The following is a 24,599-nucleotide window of genomic DNA, read 5'->3' on the forward strand; positions in this document are numbered from 1 at the left end:
TGATGGTTTTATTCTTAAAAAAAATCTCTATTTTAATTATTTTTGACTTAAAAAAATCTGATTTTTTGGGCTTAGTTTAAAATATGTTTGGGCTTAGAAAAAAAACTTTTATGAGTTGATTATAAACCAATAATTCATAAAATTAAAGAAAAAATATGTTTTTTTTATAAACAATAATTATTAAATATGTTCTTTTAATCAATTAAACAAAAAAAAGAATTGGCTTAATTATTGTAAAAAAAAAGGTTTAAATATATAGGAATTAAAAGTTATAATAATGCATTTTTAAAAAAAATAAAAAATAAAATAAAATATAAGATGAACTGGTTATAAATAAGTAACCTATTTTTTATTATAAATCGGTTATAAATTGGTTCCGAACCGATTATAAATCATATCTAAATTAGTTTTGCAAAATAACCAATTTTTCATTAAAATGGTTTTGGATCTAAACCAAAACCATAAATATGATTTGGTGTGGTGTGGTTTTTAAACCATGCACACCCCTAGATAGGGATGACAAAAAAACTCAAACCCGAGAGACCCACCCGAACTCAAACCCAAGTCAACGAGCGAAATCCGATTTGACTGAGTTTGGGTTTTGGTTCGGGTGACACCCGATAATATGGGTGTGGGTTTAGTATCACTCAAACCCACACCCGAAACTCATACACCCACCCGAAATATTTTATAATTACTTAATTACCCCCAAAGTCTCCCTCAATTTCCTTGGAAGACCTTAATTTTAGTTGTAATTTAATTTCTTGAAAGTCTATGTTGTAATTTCTTGAAAGTCTATGTTTGAATTTTATTGGAAGACCTTAATTTTAGTTGTAATTTAATTCAAAGTCTATGTTGAAATTTAATTTCTTAAATTTGCAAATTATTTTCAAATGTGTTACGGGTTTGGGTGGAAAAAACCCGAACCCAATGGGTGTGGGCGTGGGTGTTGGGTGTGGGTGTGGGTGATGATTTCGGGTGTGTGTTTAGTAAATGTCAAACCCGCACCCATGGGCGCTTGTTGCCCTCCCTACCCCTAGATACGGGGATACATGATTAAGAAACAAGTCTAGTAGCACGAACGGAGAACATCCTAAACAACAACGCAACCAAAGCCACAAGAGCAAGCCAGAACAGTTGCTGACGGTGGCGGTCCAGAGCCACAGAAAGACGACAACACCTGTCGCCGGCGGTGCAGGTAACAAAACAACCCGAAATGGGGTTTCAAGACTCCGGAGGCGGAAACAGCATCAAACTCACTAGCGTGGTAGGAGGCGGCTAGATCCAGAAGCAAACCGTAACTTGAAAGCGGTGTTCCGGCGGAACGGCGGCGGAGGAGGTTTAAACGAGATGGAACATTGGACACCGGAAAGAGAAGAAACGAAACCAAACCGCCGGAAAAGGAATTGGCAGATCTCATCGCACCACCATTTGTTTATATATTGTTAGCTAATTAAATCAAGACAAAAGACTAGTAGAAACATTGAGAAAAATCAAGACACTAGTAGATACATTGAGAAGCTACTTGAAACATATGCTTGGCCACTAAGAAAGTTTTCTATTGGACCTCAAGAAAAAGAAAGAGGCACCGCCATCACCTCTCCACCGTTTGCCTCATTGTTAGCTTAATAGGTAGTAGATTGTTAGCTTAATGGTTAAGAATTAAAAGCCTATATAAAGGCATGTATCAAGCATTGTTATATCATTAAGTTTCTAAATCAATTAGTAGTATTGAAAGTTCATTCTCTCTTCCTCTGTTTTCTTGTTTCAAGTTTCTTTATATATGTCCCACTGATATCAAATTGGTATCAGAGCAGGTTAGGTCCTGCGGGTGTTAGTGTCAAAAATAGTTTGGGTGTGTGAGGAACAAAAGAGTTCTCATTGTGCCAAAAATTATTGTGAGTATATTTTCAAAGAGATATGGGTACTAATTACAATTTCGTTTGGTCCAGTCCTAAATCAAATACCGAGTTAGATTTTGATTATTGGGAGATGTTGATGACAACACATCTTAAAGCTCACATATCTGGAGCTATGTTGAAACTGGTTTGCAAGAAGGAGCTGATGATACCGCTCGTAGAAGGGACCAATTGGCACTTTCACAAATACACCAAGGAATAGAGTATTCAATGTTTGGCAAGATAGCAAATGCCAAAACTGCTAAAGAAGCGTGGGACATATTGAAGTTGTCACGTAAAGGAGTTGAGAAAGCTCAAAAATCAAAATTGCAATCTCTACGTCGAGAATATGAAAGGTACGAGATGTCTAATTCATAAACAGTGAAATAGTATTTTTCTCGAGTTATAAATCTTGTCAACAAGATGAGGGTGTACGGAGAAGATATCCCAGATAGCAAAGTGGTGGAGAAAATTCTACGCACCATGTCGATGAAGTTTGATCATGTGGTGACGACGATAATTGAGTCCCACGATACAGACACCTTGTCTGTAGCAGAGTTGCAGGGAAGTATTGAAAGTCACGTCAATAGAATATTGGAGAAAATGGAAAAAGTTAAAGAAGAAGCCTTAAAGAGTCAAGTGAATTTCAACAACGCTGGCGAGTCAAGTCAAATGGGAGAAGGCAGACGTTGTGATAATTTTAATCATGGAGGCCGAGGAAATTTTAGAGGCCGAGGTCGAGGAAACTTTCGAGGAAGAGGACGTGGCAATTTCAACCAATGGAGAGACAACAATTTCAACAATTTCAATCCATCATATCAAGGAAGAGGTGGAAATAATTTCGGTTCTAGCTTCCGTGGAAGAGGAAGAGGAAACTATCATCAAGAGAGGACAAATTATAATTGTTTTCATTGTGGAAAATCTGGGCATAAAGTAGCTGATTGCAGATTTCGACAGCAGGCAAACATGGCAGAAAATATGAATCAAAACACTGGTGAGAATTATGAAAATCCACACAGTTTATTTCTTGCAAGCAATACGCTTTCAGAAGAAGTAAACATTTGGTATTTGGATACTGGATGTAGTAATCACATGTGTGGGAAAAAGAGCTATTTTATTCTCTAAACGAATCGGTAAAATCTACCGTGAAGTTTGGAAATAATTCAAATATTCCAATTTTGGGAAAAGGCCAAATTGCTATTCGATTGAAAGATGGATCTCAGAACTTTATTGGTGATGTTTTCTATGCTCATGGTCTTCATCACAATCTATTGAGTATGGGACAATTGTCAGAGAAAGGGTACAATATGCAGATTCACAATGGTTTCTGCACGTTGATCGACAAAAATGGAAGATTCATCACGAAGGTAAAAATGACACCTAATCGCCTATTCCCTTTAAGAATTCAACATGATAGATTTCCTTGCTTGAGTTCTATTATTCCAAATGATGATTGGTTGTGGCACATGAGATTTGGTCACTTCCATTTTTCTGGCTTGAATTACTTGTCACGAAAAGAATATGTTTTTGGGTTGCCTGTTGTGAATATTCCAAGTGGAGTATGTGAAACTTGTCAAATTGGAAAGAAGCATAGAGATTCATTTCCAACCGGAAAGTCTTGGAGAGCGAGAAAAATATTGGAGATAGTTCATTCAGACTTGTGTTCAGTTGAGATACCAACACCTGGTGGCTGCAGGTATTTTATTACATTTATTGACGACTTCAGTAGAAAAGGTTGGGTATAATTTTTGAAGCATAAATCAGAAGCTTGTGATGCCTTCAAGACATTTAAGGCATTTGTAGAAAAACAAAGTGGTTGTAGAATCAAAGCTTTGAGAACAGACAGAGGCCAAGAATACCTCGCTGGTACAAATTTCTTTGAGTAACATGGAATTGAGCATCAATTAACAACAAGATACACACCCCAACAGAATGGAGTTGCTGAACGGAAGAACAGGACAATCATGGATATGGTGAGATGCATGCTCAAATCAAAACAAATACCGAAAGAATTTTGGGCAGAAGCAGTTGCTACCGCAGTATATATTTTGAATAGGTGTCCAACAAAAAGTGTTCGAGAAAAGACTCCCGAAGAAGCATGGAGTGGAAGAAGACCTTCGATCCGGCACCTCAGAGTTTTTGGATGTATAGCATATGCTCACGTAACTGATCAACTCAGAAAGAAGTTAGATGACAAAGGTGAAATATGTGTCTTTTTTTGGCTATAGTCCAAACTCAAAAGCCTACAAACTTTACAACCCAGAGACAAAGAAGGTGATTATCAGTCGAGATGTGACTTTTGATGAAGGAGGAATGTGGAATTGGTCCTCAAAGTCACAAAAAGAGCCGATAGTAACATCAAATGGTTACGAAGAGGAGAACGAGCAAGAGACTGAACATGTAGATCTAACACCCGATGAGCCAGAAACATCTAATAGACTACAAAGGCAGCGGAGATTACCAGCCAGACTGCAAAATTGTATTTTGGGGAACGATAACGATCCATCGGATGAAGAGATTATCAACTTTGCTTTATTTGCAGATTGTGAGCCATTGAATTTTGAAGAAGCCTCGGGTGATGAAAATTGGATAAAAGCAATGGATGAAGAAATCAATGCAATTGAGAAAAACAAAACATGGGAGCTGACTGAATTACCAGCAGACAAAAAGCCTATAGGAATGAAGTGGGTGTACAACACGAAGTACAAACCCAGTGGTGAGATTGATCACTTCAAAGCGAGGTTGGTGGCTAAAGGCTACAAACAAAAACCAGGTATTGATTATTTTGAGGTATTTGCTCCTGTTGCAAGGTTAGATACAATTCGCATGCTTATTTCACTCTCAGCTCAAAATAATTGGAAAATACATCAAATGGATGTTAAGTCTGCATTTCTTAATGGTACTTTGGAAGAAGAAGTGTATGTTGAGCAGCCTGCAGGTTATGTAGTTCGAGGAAAAGAAGATAAAGTCTATAGATTGAAGAAAGCATTGTATGGCTTGAAGCAGGCACCGAGAGCGTGGTACAAGAAGATTGATTCTTATTTTCTGCAGAATGGTTTTCAGAGATGTCCGTTTGAGCACACACTCTATCAAATTCATTGATCCCGGAGATGTACTTATTGTGTGCCTTTACGTTGATGATTTAATCTTCACCGGAAATAATTCAAAGTTGATTGCAGAATTCAGGGAGGCTATGATTAGACGATTTGAAATGACAGACTTGGGCCTAATGTCCTATTTCCTTGGCATTGAGGTCGTTCAACAAAATGATGGGATATTTATTTCTCAGAAAAAGTATGCAACTGATATTTTGAAGAAATTCAAGATGGAGCGTTCAAAGCCAATTTCCACGCCAGTTGAAGAAAAGTTAAAGCTGACAAGAGAGAGTGATGGAAAAATAGTAGATTCAACTCATTATAAAAGTTTGATTGGAAATTTGAGATATTTGACAGCAACAAGGCCGGATATAGTATATGGAGTTGGTTTGCTCAGCAGATACATGGAGGAGCCACGTGTTAGTCACTTACAAGGAGCTAAGCGGATTCTTCGTTACATCAAAGGTACTATGACTGAAGGAATATTTTATGATAGTAATAGTGATGTGAAGCTTGTTGGATATACCGATAGTGATTGGGCTGGAGATTTAGAAACAAGAAAAAGCACGTCAGGGTATGCATTTCATTTTGGTACTGGAGCAATTTCATGGTCTTCAAAGAAACAACCAGTTGTCGCGCTTTCTACAGCAGAAGCAGAATATATAGCAGCAACCAGTTGTGCTACTCAGACAATATGGTTAAGAAGAATTTTAGAAGTGATGCACCATAAGCAGAATAATCCTACGGATATATTTTGTGATAACAAGTCAGCGATTGCATTGAGTAAAAATCCAGTTTTTCATGGAAGGTCCAAGCATATTGATATTCGGTTTCATAAGATACGAGAACTAGTTGATGAAAAAGAAGTGGTGATCGAATATTGTCCCACCGAAGAACAAGTTGCAGATATTTTTACAAAGCCATTGAAGATTGAGTTATTTTACAAATTGAAGAAGATGCTTGGAATGATAAGTTTGAAAGCTTGATTTAAGGGAGGCAATGTTAGCTAATTAAATCAAGACAAAAGACTAGTAGAAACATTGAGAAAAATCAAGACATTAGTAGATACATTGAGAAGCTACTTGAAACATATGCTTGGCCACTAAGAAAGTTTTCTATTGGACCTCAAGAAAAAGAAAGAGGCACCGCCATCACCTCTCCGCCGTTTGCCTCATTGTTAGCTTAATAGGTAGTAGATTGTTAGCTTAATGGTTAAGAATTAAAAGCCTATATAAAGGCATGTATCAAGCATTGTTATATCATTAAGTTTCTAAATCAATTAGTAGTATTGAAAGTTCATTCTCTCTTCCTCTGTTTTCTTGTTTCAAGTTTCTTTATATATGTCCCACTGATATCATGATATCATGTATTGTGACGTTCAAATAACACATTGATTTCGCATACCTGTATGAGTAATTTTGTTAAAGTATAAGTTTACATGTATATGTAGCCATATAAGTTCAAATAGTAAGAGAAAAAATACAAGCTTGAGACACAATTTACATAATTGGACAAACTAAGCAGTTGGATAAGAGGAATCCATGGCAATACCACACAAGCCTTCCTTAGCAGCTATACCTCTTTGCATCCTTATGTATCCTTTCTCACCCCATATTGTACCCCATGAATTTTTTACAAGCCAATAATCAGTACCATTAGCATTACCATAACCAACAGCAGTAACACCATGATCTAACTCAGTACCACATTCTCCGGTATAAATTCCACTAGAGTAAAACATGAAACTTGAGTCACTAGCATCAATAGAAACTGATATTGGCTGGTTAGCCACAGCTTTAAGAAGTGAATCCTCACTATTTACTGGAACTTTCTCATATCCCTTAATTTTAGCTACAGGAATAGTTGCAGAGTTACAACTTCCATCAATTGCTTTATAAGGGTACTTAACCTCGCTTGTGATTCCACCATTTTTAATAATAAATTCAAATCCATCTTCCATTAGTCCTCCTTCACATCCTTGGTCTTCACCTTTTGTGTCACAATCAACCAGCTCTTGTTCTGAGAGAGAGATTAGTTTCCCGGTTGTTATTTGGTTGATACCCTCAGTTGCAGCCACAGTTGAAAATGCCCAACAGCTCCCTAGTTTCATTTTCGAACAAAATTAACACAAATTTAATTATTCAACCCAATTAGACTAAGTCATGCCAAAAAAAAAATCATAATATGACCAATATATAACACTGGCATGCACGCACATACGCACATGTGCATAATATATATATTTTTTTTTATGCATTGATATTCAATCATATCGTCTTATTGTGTCACTTGTAATATTACTTCCTGCGTGATAGTCAATAATAAGATATAACTGAACGCTTGTGTAATTAAATTTATATGATAAAGTGGTTGATTTCATGTGGTTAGAGAGATTTAGTTAATGTTGAATCGAGGTATCATGCCCCTTTCCTCTTAAAAATGGGGGATTAAATTTAAAACAAAAAATAAAATTATGAAGTATTCATGTGTGTGATGTTGTTCATTGTTTATCTTACCACATTGACCTTGATCCTTGATTGGAGTGACAGCTCCTTTTACCCTCCAATCTATAGTTGTTGGAATAGCAGTCACATTTTCATACTTAAATGATGTTGTAGTAACCTCAAGAGATCTCTTCTTGTAACCATTACGGGAAGCCTTAAATTCTTCAAGTGTCAAATCAGCTAGGTGATTAACACTTAGCTTATAAGGTTTGTTGTTAGCAGCATTGAATGATTCAATGAATTCAACATTGTTCTTGAATATCATGAAACGTTTTTCCTTCTCAGCATCGTCTTTATACACTTTGTCATATTTTGTCATCCATTGCTCATGTCTTTCTTGTAAAGATGATGAGGATTGTTGCAGCTTTCTTGACATTACATTGGTAATGCAAAGTGCAAAGAGGAGGAATAGAATAAATATGTATTGTTTTTGGCTAGTGGAAACCATTTCTTACTATCAAAGAAAGCCTTGTTGAGGTGTGTGTTTGAGAGAGAATTGTAAATTGGTATGAATTGAAGGCAATGACATTGTGGTTTATATAGAAATAAAAAAAATCAAATTAATGTGAATTTGCATTTGATTTTGATGGGTATTTTCTTTTATTAATTCATATCTATTTTATATTATTATTTAAAGAACATGGTAGCTTGTGTTTTGTCTAAAGTGGCTAATCTACGTAAGAAAACAGAATAGCGAACAACCTACACAAAATAAATATAATAAATATAATATGTATGGGCAAGTAATACTTTATGTATTGTGGATTTTTTTTTTTTATACAATAGGAATATGGATTATTTATTTGGGTTTTATCCATATTTGATTTGATGACACTAAACTTGTATGGTGTGATTGAATTCCCTTGCACGGAAGTTTGTTTCATGACTACATGACAATTGTATATTCTCTGCGTTAAACATAATTTGTTAATAGCTAATATGTACTACTAGGGGTGTACGTGGACCGGATTGGGTTGAGTTTGGCCAAAACCAAAACCCAAATCACATATGGTACTCCGGGTTGGGTTTAGTAAAATAACCACCCGTTATAAGATTGGGCCGGGTTGGGTAAATTCACTAATTTCCGGGTTAGATTGGGTTGGGTTGGGTTGTGGTTACCCAAATTATTTTTCTATTTTTTTTATATTAAATATCTAAATGTTGAATCATCATATTTTTTCATAAAAAATAACTCAATCAATGTATTTTCTTGAAAAATAGGGTAACTTTTTTTCACTATAAAAAGTAATCACCCATTTTTTTGTGTAAATCTATTAATTTACGGGTTGGATAGCGTGTTATCCAAATAATTTTTTTGCTTTTTTTAATATCAAATGACTAAACCATGAATCACTATATTTGTTTATGAAAATTATTCAATTTTTTAAAATTTTAAAAATATAATGCGAAAAATTATCATATTTGTTCATAAAAATTATTCAATCTTTTTTATTTTCGTAAAAAATAGTATAACTCATTTTCAATATAAAAATATTTAATAATAAAATGAAAAAATCTTTAGTATTTTCATTAAAAAAAAATTCAAGAAACATAGCATTAGTGGGTTAGTGGGTTTTTTTGGATTGGGTCCGATTTTACCTGAAACCCGACTTTAGTATTTCCATATCCACCCACTTACCCGACCCAACCCACTTTTTTGGGTTTGATTGGATGGGTTTGACCGGATTGACCGGATTTGCCCAACCTATGTATACCCCTATGTACTACCTTTATTTCATTTGAGACCGTAGATATACAAATTGGTTTAGGTATTACACAAAATAGTTTCTTATTTTTGTGAATTCACAAATACACCCCTAAAATTATGAAGTAAGAACAGACAAAATGTTTCTTTATTAGTAGCTTTTACTATTTGGTAAAGACATGGAACATTAATCAAATATGTGTGGCATTATTCCCAAATCAATGTCATCACATCATAGACTAATTTACCCATGATAAATTTACCCCTTCTAATCTAAATTTCAGATATGTAGATTAGTCGATAGTTGGCTTGCATAGAATTTACCCCTAGAGATATAAAAGCTAAACGAGGAATTATTTTAAATTACATTTTAATTTTACAGTTTAATTTTTTTTACCAACTAGTTGAAAGAGGAACTATTTTGAACACTTGATATTTCAAAATAGTCTATGTGAGTTTAGCTTAGCTTAGTTAATCGATACATTACATTATAAATGAAAGAGCTGGAATTCGAAGTCAGACAATCCACCTATTCGCCTTAAAGGTATTTTTTTTTTTATATAACTTTCAATTTTAATAATTAATTTGCCTATTCACTATATATATTGGACATGCACGGGCTGTTGAATGTATTGGAGAATGTCTTCCTAATTATATAATTCCAAACAAAAAATAAAAACACTTTCAAGTGTCCGATAACTGAGGAAAGGGCTATGACAACACCCCAGTAAGAGTCCAAGTCGATAACTGAGGAAAGGAAAGTGACATTAACACCCCTGTTTTGGCTACCAACACCTTATTGTTATGCTTATTTCCAAGGTTTTTTCGACACATTGTGCCATCCAAAAATAAATTTTTAGGACCCGTTTGATGCACAGGATAAGAAGACATATCCTGTTTAAATCCGTTGTTTGATGCACAAATAGGAAAGGATAAGTTAAACCTATCACTAATCCTATCTTGTTGGCTCTTTGTTATTCTAATCCTTAGTTTTAGGTGGGTTAGTAACAGAATAACACAAACTTAATGCACGTATTTTCAACTCCCATATTCTGCAAATAGTCTCTTCTATCCCAATTATTTTTCCTTTCGCTGCAACCACTCCAAACTGACTCCACCTTCTTCTCTCCCAATAATTCCTATCGATGTGCTTCCCTCATCTCTAATTTCCCCTAATTTTGTATTTCAGTTCCTAAATATGTGCTTTGTTGATTGAAATAAATTGTTTGCTTTATGGATCAAATTGAAGCAATCATGATTCTGTATCCATTGAAAAATAATGGTTTATGTTCATCAGTTCTTGATTATGAAACAATTATGAATATTTTTTTTCAATAAAATTATTAAATTCTTTTTGATTATTGAAAAAATCAAGTGTACCAAACAAGATAAAATAATGATATCCTTTTATAAAAAATAAAATAAAATCATATCCTCTTTTTTATCATCTGTGCACCAAACACATGATATGATAAGTGTTTATTCTATCACCAAACACTATCCTTATTTATTCTTGTTGTATTCCAACTTATTATCCTATCTTACCTCTATCCTATCCTGCGCACCAACCGTTAGACTAATGCTACCATATAGCAAAAGCTTCAAAAAAAGCATTGGTATAGTAGTAAAAACAGTGAGTGATATTGTTAATACAAATGTCTTGCCTATACTGAGTGCAATCATAGATTGACTTCTACAATGATTCAGTTGGTTTATGTGGGGGTGGGGGTGGGGGTGGGTGTGGTTGGTTGCTAACTGAATGGAGGGCCTGTTTAGTTTTTCAACGGCCCTTGACAGTAAAATGTTTTCCACGAATTTCTCTTTATTTGTAGCCAAGAAAATATCGCAAATTGTAGCCATGCTTTACCGGAGGCTCCAAACTTAGCATAGGAGTATTTGACACAGTTATAGGTAATCCGTGTGCTTAATAAAACAACATAAAATATCATAAAAACAGTGATTCAAAACCTGCCTGAAAATTAAGACATTGTCCAGAAGAAACCAAACTATTGTTGCCAAAAACGGTAACATACTCCTAAGATAACTCGGTTTAACTAAACAATTGCCTGGGATTTATTAAGTATGACACCCTCATACTTGACCTGGAACCACTTCATCGCGTCATCCTTTGTGACACGGTGTTGAATTCCAACGCGGGCCTTGCATCTGCGGCGACGACCCACACGATAGCCAGGGCGCTCCAGAACAACAAAGAAATCCATTCCATAAATACCAGTTGAAGGATCATACCTGATGCAGATTGTAAAACATCAGGCACCCAACAATTTGTCAATAGATTAAAATCTTGACAATACAGTTATGAGAATGAACCCTAAGTCAGTTACCGTAAACATGGGAAAATGAATCCCAAATTGAAATGCACGGAGATATCATTTAAAAGAGTATTTGAAAATTTCAAAAACAGATAATAGATTGAAGGCATAAAAATCTAATTCACAAATCAACCTAGCCAAAGCCCTGGTTCCTCAAGACTTTCATATAAAGAAACTTCATTATTATAGTATTAAAGCACAAGCACAGAAAAATAAAATAATAACACCAATATTTTAAACCAGTTTTGAATATGCATAGACTGTAACACAATTTACATAAGATCATCAACTTTCCCGCCTAAAATGTTATCTATGACAAAAGTAAAAGCAATAGCATAAAATCCAAGATTGGTCTTAAGCTTACTTGATTCCCAAATCAATGTGCTCCTGAATTCCAAAGCCGAAACATCCGGTATCACTGAAGTTCCTCCTGAGAAGTTCGTACTCCTTCACCTTCAAACCACTCTCCAAGAGTTGCATTGCCTTGTCACCTCTAACAGTGACATAGCATGCAATCTTCTCATTTCTTCTAATCCCAAAGGACCGAACCGTGTACCTTGCTGTCAAAAATCCAAAGGGGAAAAATGAGACAACCGTACTATGTATAATAACCAGTTCATAAAAGTGATAAAATAAAGTAGGTTTTTTATCACATAAAATGCATTTGATAAACTCCTATTTTTCGAAAATGGAAACTATATTTAATTAAGCAAACAAAAACCACAACACTAAAGGAGAACAAAAGTAAAAGCCATAATATCATCAGTTCTTTTAATGCTTCCATTAATCCTATGGCTCTAACACCCATAAGAACCCTACAAAGAGCTTCAGCAATAAGGTTTATTATTTGTGGTCATGCTCTTGGTCATGTTCGACAATTTTGTGGTCTAGCTAATAATATCAAGTTTGAGAAGGGCATCTTCATTATTATTTGGTTGGCATGCTCTTGGTCAATTTGGAGAGAAAGAAATAGTTGTTTATTTTGGCAAAAGTTTATATCCATAGATGATATTTCTGAGAGTCATTACTAGCTCTTGGTGGTGGATCACTTCAAAATGCATTGGTTTTCGTTATGATTGTTATCATTGGAGGACAAATCCTCTTCAATGTTGTTAATCTTTTATGCTTGTACTATTTTTTATGGACTTTTTTATGTTGTAATGTTTCCGTTATGTTAGCACGTCTTGTACTAAGGTAACCGTTTTAATATATTTTTAGCTTCTACAAAAAAAAAAAAAGCAATACGGTAAATTTTTTTAACGTGACCAATAATTACAAAACTCAAACTACCATTATTACCCTACTATCAAGATTTCAAATTGTTACTTAAAAAATAAAAACAGAACAAATTTAAACATTAATATTAAGTTGTTAACCCTAAAATTTACTTAATACTAAACCCTTGGTTAATTTTTTATGTTGAAACTCATTACCCTTTCAAATAGGAGTGTTTGTGACGAAAAAAATTATAGAATCCAAAAAATGGTGATAAAATTAATTAATTAAACTTAAAATTAACATAATATTAAGATCCACTCAGTAATAAATTATTTAAAAACTAACCTTTGGAGAAAACTGGAGTTTGGCCACTAAGTTGCTCAAGGACCTGCAATGTATCATAAAAAAAATATATAAAAATGAAAGAAAAAAATTGAGGAAAAATAAAAAGCGGATCGAGTGAGAAGAGCGGTGAAAACCTTGGCGGCTCTGGTGAGGCGATCTCCACTCTCACCGACGGAGATATTGAGGACGAGCTTCTGAACCTTAATCTCCCTCATTGGGTTCGCAAGTTTCTTCTCGGAAGCCTAAGATTCAGTTCATTCGAATTCATCACAAATGGAAAAGAAGATTGAAGTGTGTGAATAACAGAATGAAAATTGAGAAGGAAGAGGTGGATAGTGCTTACCATTGGATTTGGAATTGTTGCGGCTGCGGCAGTAGTGAAGGGTTAGGTATACGGCGATGAATGAATAAACCCCAATTTCAGAAGCTTTTTGCCTTCAAGCGAGCATCAAAACGACAGCGTTAAACCCTATTTATGTTTTATGTATTATTATGAGTAACAATTTTCTCTTCTCTTTATGAATCAGTTGTTAAGGCCAATGAAATTGGGTTGAATTGGCCCATTCTAATTGTAAAACAAGACTGTTTCTTTTCCCACCACCACAGTTCTTGCGCACCCCCTATATTTATTTTGGTCATATTTAACCCTTTTGGGTATTAATATTCTTATGGTAAAAAATTAATTTTACATTCCCGGATTTCAGAATTTAAATGCAAAATAAAATTTTAAGATTTTTTCACATCCGGATTTTTAAATATGGATGTGAAAAACCTGCAAAAATGGGCAAGGGTGTTATTGAACATAGTTACCTTCAAAATATAATTCATGTGATTCAAGATACTAAAATCATTCACTTTTATATGATTCAAGATTTTGCATAGTTTCGAATACAACAACTAATTGAAGATATCTGCTTCTTTGGTGTAGCCAATTCCATATGTTCCAGATGTTCATCTACAATAAAGTTCATTGTATTTTTTACCATTCTACATGTAATAACTCATTTACTGATAGTTTTATCTTTGTTAGCTCTTCCATCCTTTGTAGTTCTTCCTTTTGTCACAATTTCTCTATCTAGAGGAACTAATAATATAAGCATTTATTAATGCGTAACATTGTATTTTTTTTCGAGTAACCTATAGTGGCTAGACTCACACAATTTAAGTGTGGAGAAATATGTAATTTGAGTTCAAACTTTGGTCTCTCTGATAATATTTGTAGTAGATGCATAAAAGTGAACTTTACACATTTAATTTTAAAATCTAGATGTATAAAATTAACTTTTTATGCTTTTAGATTTTAAAATCCGGATGTGAAAAATCCTGAAATTTCATTTTGCTATAGACAGGTTTGAACCGGTATACAGGAGAGTTCTAATTTTATAACTTTGATGTGTAAAATTGATATTTTTCTTTTTTTGTCATTCAAATTTTAAAATTCTAAAGGGCAAATTTAGCAAATATAAATTAAAGATTTAATTGCACTTTTTATCCTCCTATTTTATCAAACTCACGAAAATAGTCTCTCTATTTTAAAATCGAACTTTTTTGTCCCTATATTTTCACGTTTGTTGCAATTTTGATCTTAACTCATGTTTTTCCATAAAAGTGACGATTTTTTTATGCTAAAAAAGGTGGATTTTGGTCTCAAATGTAATATTTCACCTTTTGATTAAATATTAGTGTTAATAAATCACTTTTTAGTACGTCAAAAATCAACATTTTTAAAGAAAAATATGGTTCGAACAACTATAAAAATAGAGACAAAAAAATTCAATTTTAAAATGGAAAAACTATTTTTGTGAATTTAATAAAATAAATAAAAGGACCAATATGCAAGATTGTAGTTGAAGATTCACCGTGATTTTAATAAATTTACCATGATATCGAAGATGCACCGGAATCTTATTCAACCAATGGTTGAGTACTTAAATTTATCATATTACATAAAAAAGATAAATAAATAATTCATCCACTTATTTATTTATGAGTTGAAAGTAGTTGGGATTGAAGTATAAGAAATTTTTATAAAAAGTGTTAGGAAAAGTACACAAATAAGATGAGACAAAGGAAAATATTTAGTAATAACTAGAAAGTTATATATATTTTTTGTTGCGTAAATTATGTTTCCTCTATGCGTAATTGTAGAGATTAATCTCTCGAGTTTTATGGAGGATTGAACCCAAAACTTTGGTTAAGGTAAAAGAGATCAGCGTCATCTCATTTAAGTGGTTTTAGGTTAAAAATATTAATTTTTTTTACTCATATTCAAAGCAGAATTTACATTCAATTTCTTTTTTTTTTACTAAAACAATTAATGTTTGGTTCTACTTCAGTTTAGGGGACTTAAATTGATTGGTAAAGTTAATTTGACATGTTTGATTGTTATTGATTAGAATCGATTTTGTCTCTATAATTCTTTTTAACTGTTAGGAGGAAACCACAAACATAACGGAATAATTTAACAATGCAATCTCTCCCAAATACCAAATGCAACGACAACTAACAAAACACACTAAACAACACAATTTTAGCATGGAAAAACCTCTGTTAACTAGAAGTAAAAAACTACGGGACACTTAGGCCACTTAATATCTCCACTATAATCAACAATAGGTACAAGCAAGGTTCTCTCTAACACTAGTTAGAGGCATACATAAACATCATCAAGATCTACATTCAATATTGGAATACAACAAGAATCAAGAGAGGCAAACAACCCAAAAACACACCAAGAAATTTGTACCTCACAAAAAGACTCGACAAAAATTAGAAATCATAAACTTGGAGTTAAAAATTAGAAATTAGAGTTTTTATCAATTTTACGATAACTAAAATGACATTGAAATTTTAGATAGGTCCAGAAGTTACATGTTGATGAGCAACTAAAATTCAGTAAGAGAGCTCTAAATTTAACCAAGGGTCTCAACTCTCAACCAAACGGATTTGAATTCTCTACGTTCAAAAATTCTACCTTCACCGACATTTAGTTTATATTTAAGGTTAAATTTGTCATTACCACCTACCATATCATCTCTCTCCATTTATCTCCTAGTATTTTTACACTAAATGCAAGTGAATGTAGAGAATCTAAATCCCAACCAAACATACTTAGGTCTCGTTTCTATTTATTTTATTTTTGAGCTTATGAAAATAGTTTATGCAAATAAATAAAATTTTATATTTATAAAAATTGTATCTTTATAAGTTGTTTTCTCATAAACTACCTTGAAAAGCTTATCATAATGCATAAAAAACTTAATTATTTGCATAAGTTGTTTTGCATAAGCTAAAGAATAAGTCAATTCAAACGAGCCCTTATACAAAAGGAGCTTCAGCATAAACATGTGGTCACACTGCAGCCAGAAGGTGTGTTTCAATAAAATCACTTTTTTGTAACCAAATGAACATGATTTTGGGTTTTTCACCCCGTATCAGACATACAAATCAATAAGCATTTGGGAACCAACACACTGTTATAAAATTTATATTGAACTAATGTATACTTCTATGCCATATTATTGGCAGCACATCAAATTTTATAGTATATCAGTAATCACTGGTTTACAAACCAAACAAAATTGGTTGATTCAACCGGTTGAACATTCAAATTTGAACCAGTCATTACTGCGGTTCAGTTAATTTGACAGTTTGATCGCAGTTTTGTCTTAGTTCCAGCAGTTTAATCCAGTTGAACCATGATCCAAAAGTTTCAATTGTTCGCAATCCGGTTTGACTTTTAAAACATTACTAATTCACACTTCTAACTGAAAAGCTTCTTCCATGGCCCTCAAAATTGACAAAAGCTCTCCAGAGATCATATCATTAGGTTCCAAATTGGGAATATCATTCCTATTAAAAGATGAAGCGTTTCCCTTTACTCCCTCAAAAACCACAAACCTACAGACTGGACACTGACCTTTACTTGTTAACCAAGTAACAATACAATCCTCATGAAACATGTGGTTGCATGGAGTAAGCATCACTTCTTCTTTGGCCTCAAAATCTTCTAAGCAAATAGCACATCTCATACCATCTTCCTTATTTTCTTTCACACTATCTTTCAAATCATTTGCAGCATTTCCTCTATAATATAAGCTCACTTTTCTAGCTAACCGCTTCGGTGTAGGATCATAGACTACGTTCCTTAATTTGCTCAAAATAGTTGATTTTGAATTTTCTACCAATTGTGGAACTTGTGTGTTTGTTTGTTCTGTTGATGTTGATCTTGAAGGTGAATGCTGAAAAATCTGTCCGAGTCTGGTTGGGTTGAAATTGAAACCCCTTCTCATGTCCTCATTTTGAACATAAGTTTGTTGTCTTCTAGGTGGTTGTGCTGAAAAACTGCAAATTGCTCCAAAATTCTTATAAGCTAAATTGGAAGAGTTATATTACTATTGAAAACTAGACTCTTATTATGTTCTTTTTAAATCATTGAGAATATCACTTTCATTGTTTATTCATTTACCAACTGAAAATAAGTTATTCATTTCATGCAACTATGAAACACTGATTTAAGAAAATAGAAGTGATTGAATGTAACCACATGTGTCAGACTGTCAGACACCAAACACACCTTTAATTTGAAGTGTCAGTGCTACATAGCTAAACGCATACACAAACTTGGAATATGGCCTTACTTTGGTATTCTGTGATGTTCTTCAGGAGTTCTTCTAACTTCCCACAACCGCAACGGATCTTGTGCACCTGAACTCCTCTCATCCTGCTAACATGAACCAAAGTTACATACATAAAACTTTTTGTCCTAAAACAATGATTATTCCAATTTTCCACTCTCTTATTCTATGCACATAAATTTAATTTGGTGTATTATATTCTTTACCATATCTTAAAAATATTGATATTAAATCAAGAATATTTGTGATATACTTACATTGGCCCTAGTAGAGTGATGAGATCTGTAAAACACAGGCACTTCATTGAATTCGTGACTATTATTGGAATTATGAGAAGCGTCACCATAGGCTCTAGAACCTGTTCTCCAAAGCCCTGGCAAAGGCGTGAAATTGTTCATGTTTCGGCTCATGGTTTCACCTTCCTCCTCAATTGATCATGCATATATTCTTTTTCTTACTTAGGGATTGTAAATATTGCTTCATTTGTGAACTTTGGGAATTAATGGCTATGTTCATTTTAGCTGTCAGATTAGAATATATGCTATATAATGTAATGTTGTCACTTCTATGATCTATTCTTACTTTTGAGTTCTTCTGCTTTCTATTCTGATTCAAAGCCTGATGCTTACTCCATGTTGAAACAAAACAAATCAAGAAAGAATCATGTTCTTAAAGTGTCAATGGATGCTTTGTTTATTAAACGTTATTTTTTAAGCTTTGAGGTGACGGGAAAAATTGCATCACTAGTTTGGAATTTGTATAATAGATTATGATATCGAACAAAAATAATAATCTTGGATACCTGAAGTTTTGTTTACGTGGAGAAAATTGATTCAAAATTTTAATTTACCATTTTTTTAAAGATAGATCAAGATAGGCATCTTTATATTAGAGTGTGTTTGGATGGAGAATTCTAGAAATTCAAGGGATTTAAAATACTAGGCAATTCAATTCCCTTTATTTTCAAATTCCATTGTTTGGATAAAGTGATGAAATTCCATCAATTTTAAAATTCTTTGTTTGGGTAATGTAATTGAATTTCCTTCATTTAATTTTATTTATTTTAATAAAATCGACCCTAAACCCAAAAATTGGCCGGAAAAAAAAAATCGGCCGAAAAACCTAAAATCGGCCAAAACCATAAAATCGGCCAAAAAACATAAAATCGACTATCAACCATTAAATTGGCCGAAAAAATCGGTGGAAAAACCTAAAATCGGTCAAAAACCATAAATCAGCTGAAAAACCTAAAATCGACTATAAACCATGAAATCGGCCGAAAACCATAAAATCGGCAGCAAAAACATAAAATTGGCCGAAAAACCTAAAATCGGCCAAAAACCCTAAAATCGATAGTAACATACAAAATCGGCTGAAAAACCTAAAATCGACCAAAAGCCCTAAAATCGACTAAAAAATCTAAAATCGGCTGAAAACCCAAAAAATTAATCGAAAAACCAAAAATCGACCCTAAACCCAAAAAATCGGCCGAAAAAACTAAAATCGGCGAAAAACCCAAAAATCGACTATAAACCCTAAAATCGACCAAAAAATCGACCGAAAAACCTAAAAATCGACTATAAATCCATTTTTCGGCCGATATTAGGGTTTATAGTCGATTTTAGGATTTTCGGCCGATTTTGGGGTTTATAGACGATTTTAGGATTTTGGGTCGATTTTAGGTTTTCGGGCGAGTTTTTTGGGTTTAGGGACGATTTTAGATTCTTCGGCCGATTTTTTGGATGTTGGCCGATTTTGGGTTTTCGGTCGATTTTTGGTTTTTCAGCCGATTTTTTGGGTTTTCGGCCGATTTTAGGGTTTACAGTCGATTTTTGGAATTTTGACCGATTTTAGGTTTTTCTGCCGATTGTTCGGGTTGCCGGCCGATTTTAGGGTTTATAGTCGATTTTTTGGATTTTGGCCGATTTTTTGGGTTTTCGGCCGATTTTTGGTTTTTCGGCCAATTTTTTGGGTTTTCAGCCGACTTTAGGGTTTCTAGTCGATTTTTGGAATTTTGGCCAATTTTAGGATTTTCTGCCGATTTTTTGGGTTTTCGGCCGATTTTAGAGTTTATAGTCGATTTTTGGGCTTTTGGCCGATTTTAGGTTTTTTCTGCCGATTTTTTGGATTTTCGGCTGATTTAGTGTTTATCGTCAATTTTAGGTTTTTCGGCTAATTTTAGGTTTTACTATCAATTAGTAATTTTTAAAAGTTTACGGAGAAGAAGGAATTTCAAATTCTTTGGTTTTAGGTGTCATTTTGAAATTCTCTAAATTTAACTTGAACAAAATACTTCATAAATTTCCATCATTTTGAAAATTCTTCAAATTTCCATCCAAACAATGGAATTCACCTCAAATCATTTGAATTCCCTCAAAACATTACTTTACCTCAAAAAATTCCCCCATCCAAACACACTCTAGGGAAAAGAAATTTCAACTATGCTGTCATCTCTTATACCCATAATTTATTTATAAAAAAAAAAGGAAATACAAAATTGGGAAACTATGTCAAACTATGTCAAAACCCAATGTAAAAAAACCCAAGTAAAACGATAGTTTGGTAATTGTGACCACCGGTAGAAATCTTAAATAGTATGACCATACGGGATAAAACATCCGGACAATAATTTTCTTCTCTAAATGTGAGCATAGATAAGTCTCATTGACTCGGTGAATAGATACTGCAGAATTGAGCTTCAGTGATTCAGTGCTTCATGTAAAATCCCGTTCAAAACGCCCGAGATTCTAAAACAGAAAAACTTGCTCAGCTAAGGTTAAATCGTATTACAGTATAGTTAATCAACTAGAGTTATTTGATAGGTTACCAAGTTAGTTAGAGTTTACAATGTTAGTTAGGGAGTTAATTACTCCATATAGTCCTATAAATAAGCTACTTCATTGTACAATTTATCATTCTTTTATCAATCTATATTCATTCAATATGAATTTCTATGAGTATCTTCCTCATGAATACTCTTATGCACTCTATCTTGCCGACATCTATGATCTTTATCCCTTCGACTCCATGATTCATAACATGGTATCAGAGCGATACCCAAGGGATGAAGATGAAGATAGTGCTTCCGCTTTCGATTCTGAATGTTGCGAAGAAGATGAATCTGCTGATGTTGTAATTCTCAGCAATTCCACTCAAGATTTGGAATTTTCACCTTCGGAAGATTCAATCTCTTTTGGCAGTTTCGGGAATTCAGACCCTTCCACCGTTCAATCTGCTTCAATCACTTCAATCACGCCAACAATTGATGGATTCACAATTCAGATCGGGGAAATCGCATCTCTTCTTGTTTCTTCAAATTGTAACGTTGAATCTGCGTTTGCCGCTTCGAAAGAAAATGAGAATTCAACGAATCTTGATTCTGAAATTGTGGTTTCTGAAGCAATCAAAGGACTGAACGAACGAAAATCTGAGTTTGGTGTTTCTGCAGAAATCAAGCAATTGCAGAATCAATTCGGTGTTCAAGCATACTCTTCTCCGATCAAGGTCGAGCGTCAACACCACGGCAACACCGTCCGATTCTCGCAAGATCACGATCAGAACAGCAAGAAAGGTGATATGCTTTCTGATTTGTTACTCTGTTCGTCGGAGAGCATCGTTTTCAGTTCTCACCATCGTGATTTAGGCTTCACAGTTTTTGATCCTGGTGGAACAAATTTGTTCCGATCCTCTTTGTTTACATCGACTGAGTTTGCAACGTTTCTTTGTCTCCTTTTCCTTGCGATGATGTTGTCACTAAGATCTCATTATTTCAAATCATCGCACTTCGTTTTTGATCCCGGAGGAGATGTTCTTTATCATCGTTTATTTGTCGGAATCTATCGTCGATCTCTCCGGAATCACAGCCATCGGTATTGTCGATTACAAACGCTGCGACGCCATTGAAGAGTTCTCGCGAGAGAGAAGCAGTGAATCTGGTTTGCAGAAGCACGTTTGGAGGTTAGAAAAGCTGATTCTGCAAAAGCGCGTTTTGAATAAGCTATTTTGGTTCAACAACATGTTTGCATCATTTGAAGAAGTAAATCGCGTTTGTGTTTTGTGAGTAAAGGGAAACAGATCAGACTCCAAGGCGTTGTGGTTTGGCTCAATAGATCGCGTTTGAAGGTTCTGGAAGTTGTTTCTGTTTTCCACCCTCATGTGCAATGCTTGGGTCCTGATTGAAATCTGCAAGTGGGCTTAACCCATTAGTTACTATCAGTTTTATGTTTTAATTTTTTGTTTTGCTAGTTTACCCCTATTTCTCCACTAGTTACTATGTATAGTTAATCACTTGTATTTTCATTGTATTTCAAACTCAAATTGGTGAAATTCTCCATTTTGAGTTTGAGGGGGACTATTACAGTATAGTTAATCAACTAGAGTTATTTGATAGGTTACCAAGTTAGTTAGAGTTTACAATGTTAGTTAGGGAGTTAATTACTCCATATAGTCCTATAAATAAGCTACTTCATTGTACAATTTATCATTCTTTTATCAATCTATATTCATTCAATATGAATTTCTATGAGTATCTTCCTCATGAATACTCTTATGCACTCTATCTTGCCGACATCTATGATCTTTATCCCTTCGACTCCATGATTCATAACAAATCGTAGGTCCTCTAGCTGATTTAACAGAGAGTTAGGAATGACACGTTTTTTGGTCATTTAACAAAATTGTTGCCAACTTGGGAATGCAAATTTATAGAGCTGATTACAGTAAGGCTTAGCTAATATTGAACAATCAAGGTGACAATTCTTGCAACTTCGTAAATCATTTGAAGATTTTATCTCTACACAATGTTATCTAATCGTATGTGTAGTTCGAATAATATAAACTCTTGCAAAGTGCAAGATCTATAAACTAGTCTCGGTAGTCTAACAAGTTTATGTCATTTCATTTAACCACTATCTTAAGTTAAGGAATGAAGTTAGATGAGTAAATTGAATCTCTTCTCACAAAAACAAAAGAAAAAATAAGAAAGAAAAGATTTACTGAAGCTTGATGATACAACGTCGACCCAGGCCTAAATGTTGCAGTTGGTTCCTGACATCAGCCAGCTCCTCCAAATTTAGTGATAAATATTCCGAACAGAATATGTTGATATACTCTAAGACTGTAGCATTTTCTAACAAAAACTGTACCGATCGAATTTCATCTTCATTTCCATGAAAATTTGAAATAAAACATAATTTGAGAGACGATTTCAAACAGCAAGGCAATGAATTTGATGTCCATCCTTCATCAAAGAATAAGGAAGATCCCTAAACAAGAATCAATAGATAAGTCGATGAACGGAAATTATATCATTGTTAGTCGTGAAACATGGTAGAAGAAGCAAAGATACAAGATGTACCTTATTAATATGAAGAACTTCCAGTTTAGGAGTCTTACAAAGAATGCTTGCTAATGCTTCATTAGTGGTGCGAAAATAATCCAAGAACACATCAAGATGCATCAAATTGTCGAACGAAGGCAAAAGATGAAGAGTGTCTTTTGCATAGTTAAGACATTAATAAAGGAAACAAAAATAGATACATCATTGTGATACAAAAAGAATATGCAATGAATACAAGAAATCATATAACCCATGCAACATTGTCTATACATTATTTTATATAACATTTCGAAAAATGAAGATGATAATAAGTAAACGTTAAACATACCTGAAGAATATAATTTGATAGACTGAGAGTTTTGACACTACTAAGTCGACTCAATAGCTCAATTACACTTTGGATATGTAGTTGTTCATTTTGCTGATATAAATGCCGAAGATGAATAGATGCATCAACTATGGAAGTAGGGTTGACAAGGAAAAAATTTATAGCAGGATTGATTGTGTAACTTAAAGATAAAAGATTCCCAACATCAAATTTGATTGTACAATTGTGAAAAGGATAACCTAGTCCTAGACCCTCGATGGTTAACTTCCTTAATGCGGACATTGCAACATTGATCTGCTTTACGTTCAACAAAGAACATCTGAACAAGGTCAACTCTTGTAGGACAGGGCACCCAGACAACAGTCGTTGAGCCGACTTTTCATTTACAAAGCAAATATGTGAAAGATATAATGTCTTCAAGCTAGGGAAACAAATATCATCACCTATATTAAGATTAAAATCAAATTCTAGATACAAGTTATTCAACGACTGCGATGCTGAGAAACTATTGGGTAACACAAACATGTCATTTATATATTCTATTTCTATGGAAAGTTTAAGATCAGGGACTTTGTGCAGTAATGTGTTAGATAACAGAGAAGTAGCTTTTTGTGCATCAATAGTTCCGCGTACTTTAATGCATAGTCTTTCTACACGGTTAGATCTCTGAAGTAGGTTGTCCACTTGATTTATGAGGCGATTTTCTGACTTCTGTTTTGGCTTTGACCCATGCTGATGACAAAAAACTTCAAAATCAAAGACAGATAAGTGAGTCCACAAGTACCTCCATGTTTTGGCCAATATGGTAGTTCTTACGGCATCTTTTGTAGGGAGAAAAGAAAGAATATAAAGAAGAACTCCCTCAGGTAATTCACTAATCATATCTTTCATATTACCCACATTATGTCTTTGGAGCTTAGATAATTTTGACAATGAGATTGCATCAGTCATGATCTCTATGCCTGCTCAAAATATAAAAAATAAAATAAAATAAAATTACATATTGTAAAATAATGACAAGTGAAAAGTATACTACAAGAATGGGAAGAAAACAAATAGCACAATTATCATATGCGTAGAGGCAAATTATTAGTTCATTGGTCTATTTCGGGTCTGTTTTGATAAACAGCTCATAGCACAAGCACATTTATCTTTTATAGCAAAAGATAAATTGCTTTTATATATGCTACGAGCTGTT

At 33.9% G+C, this 24,599-nt stretch overlaps 4 protein-coding genes across 5 annotated transcripts; all 4 read right to left on the minus strand.

Annotated features, from left to right (window-relative positions):
• Positions 1–6,375: 6,375 nt before the first annotated feature.
• On the minus strand, positions 6,376–7,986 carry LOC123908892 (senescence-specific cysteine protease SAG39-like). Its single transcript, XM_045959618.1, has 2 exons — positions 7,510–7,986; positions 6,376–7,093 (listed from the first exon to the last, which is right to left on the minus strand). The coding sequence occupies exons 1-2, from the start codon at positions 7,943–7,945 to the stop codon at positions 6,510–6,512; spliced, it is 1,020 nt and encodes a 339-aa protein (XP_045815574.1). The 5' UTR covers positions 7,946–7,986; the 3' UTR covers positions 6,376–6,509.
• Positions 7,987–11,043: 3,057 nt separating this feature from the next.
• LOC123908893 (60S ribosomal protein L11-like) lies at positions 11,044–13,601 on the minus strand. Its single transcript, XM_045959619.1, has 5 exons — positions 13,442–13,601; positions 13,233–13,340; positions 13,099–13,141; positions 11,900–12,095; positions 11,044–11,452 (listed from the first exon to the last, which is right to left on the minus strand). Exons 1-5 carry the CDS (start codon positions 13,442–13,444, stop codon positions 11,257–11,259), a joined length of 546 nt encoding a protein of 181 aa, XP_045815575.1. The 5' UTR covers positions 13,445–13,601; the 3' UTR covers positions 11,044–11,256.
• A 2,777-nt stretch (positions 13,602–16,378) lies between these two features.
• LOC123908592 (probable E3 ubiquitin-protein ligase ZFP1) lies at positions 16,379–18,249 on the minus strand. 2 transcript variants are annotated; one of them, XM_045959273.1, is made up of 3 exons: positions 17,993–18,236; positions 17,739–17,824; positions 16,379–17,442 (listed from the first exon to the last, which is right to left on the minus strand). In XM_045959273.1, the coding sequence occupies exons 1-3, from the start codon at positions 18,143–18,145 to the stop codon at positions 16,854–16,856; spliced, it is 828 nt and encodes a 275-aa protein (XP_045815229.1). In that variant the 5' UTR covers positions 18,146–18,236; the 3' UTR covers positions 16,379–16,853. The 2 variants fall into 2 exon arrangements, with proteins under 2 accessions (XP_045815229.1, XP_045815230.1); XM_045959274.1 differs by having other exon boundaries at positions 16,451–17,442; positions 17,739–17,821; positions 17,993–18,249.
• Positions 18,250–22,726: 4,477 nt separating this feature from the next.
• LOC123905290 (F-box/LRR-repeat protein At4g14103-like) lies at positions 22,727–24,352 on the minus strand. The gene is made up of 4 exons (XM_045954902.1): positions 23,391–24,352; positions 23,188–23,228; positions 23,092–23,135; positions 22,727–22,999 (listed from the first exon to the last, which is right to left on the minus strand). Exons 1-4 carry the CDS (start codon positions 24,350–24,352, stop codon positions 22,727–22,729), a joined length of 1,320 nt encoding a protein of 439 aa, XP_045810858.1.
• Between the last annotated feature and the right edge of the window lie 247 nt (positions 24,353–24,599).

Source organism: Trifolium pratense, linkage group LG2, assembly GCF_020283565.1.
Source record: "Trifolium pratense cultivar HEN17-A07 linkage group LG2, ARS_RC_1.1, whole genome shotgun sequence".
Lineage (NCBI taxonomy): Eukaryota > Viridiplantae > Streptophyta > Magnoliopsida > Fabales > Fabaceae > Trifolium > Trifolium pratense.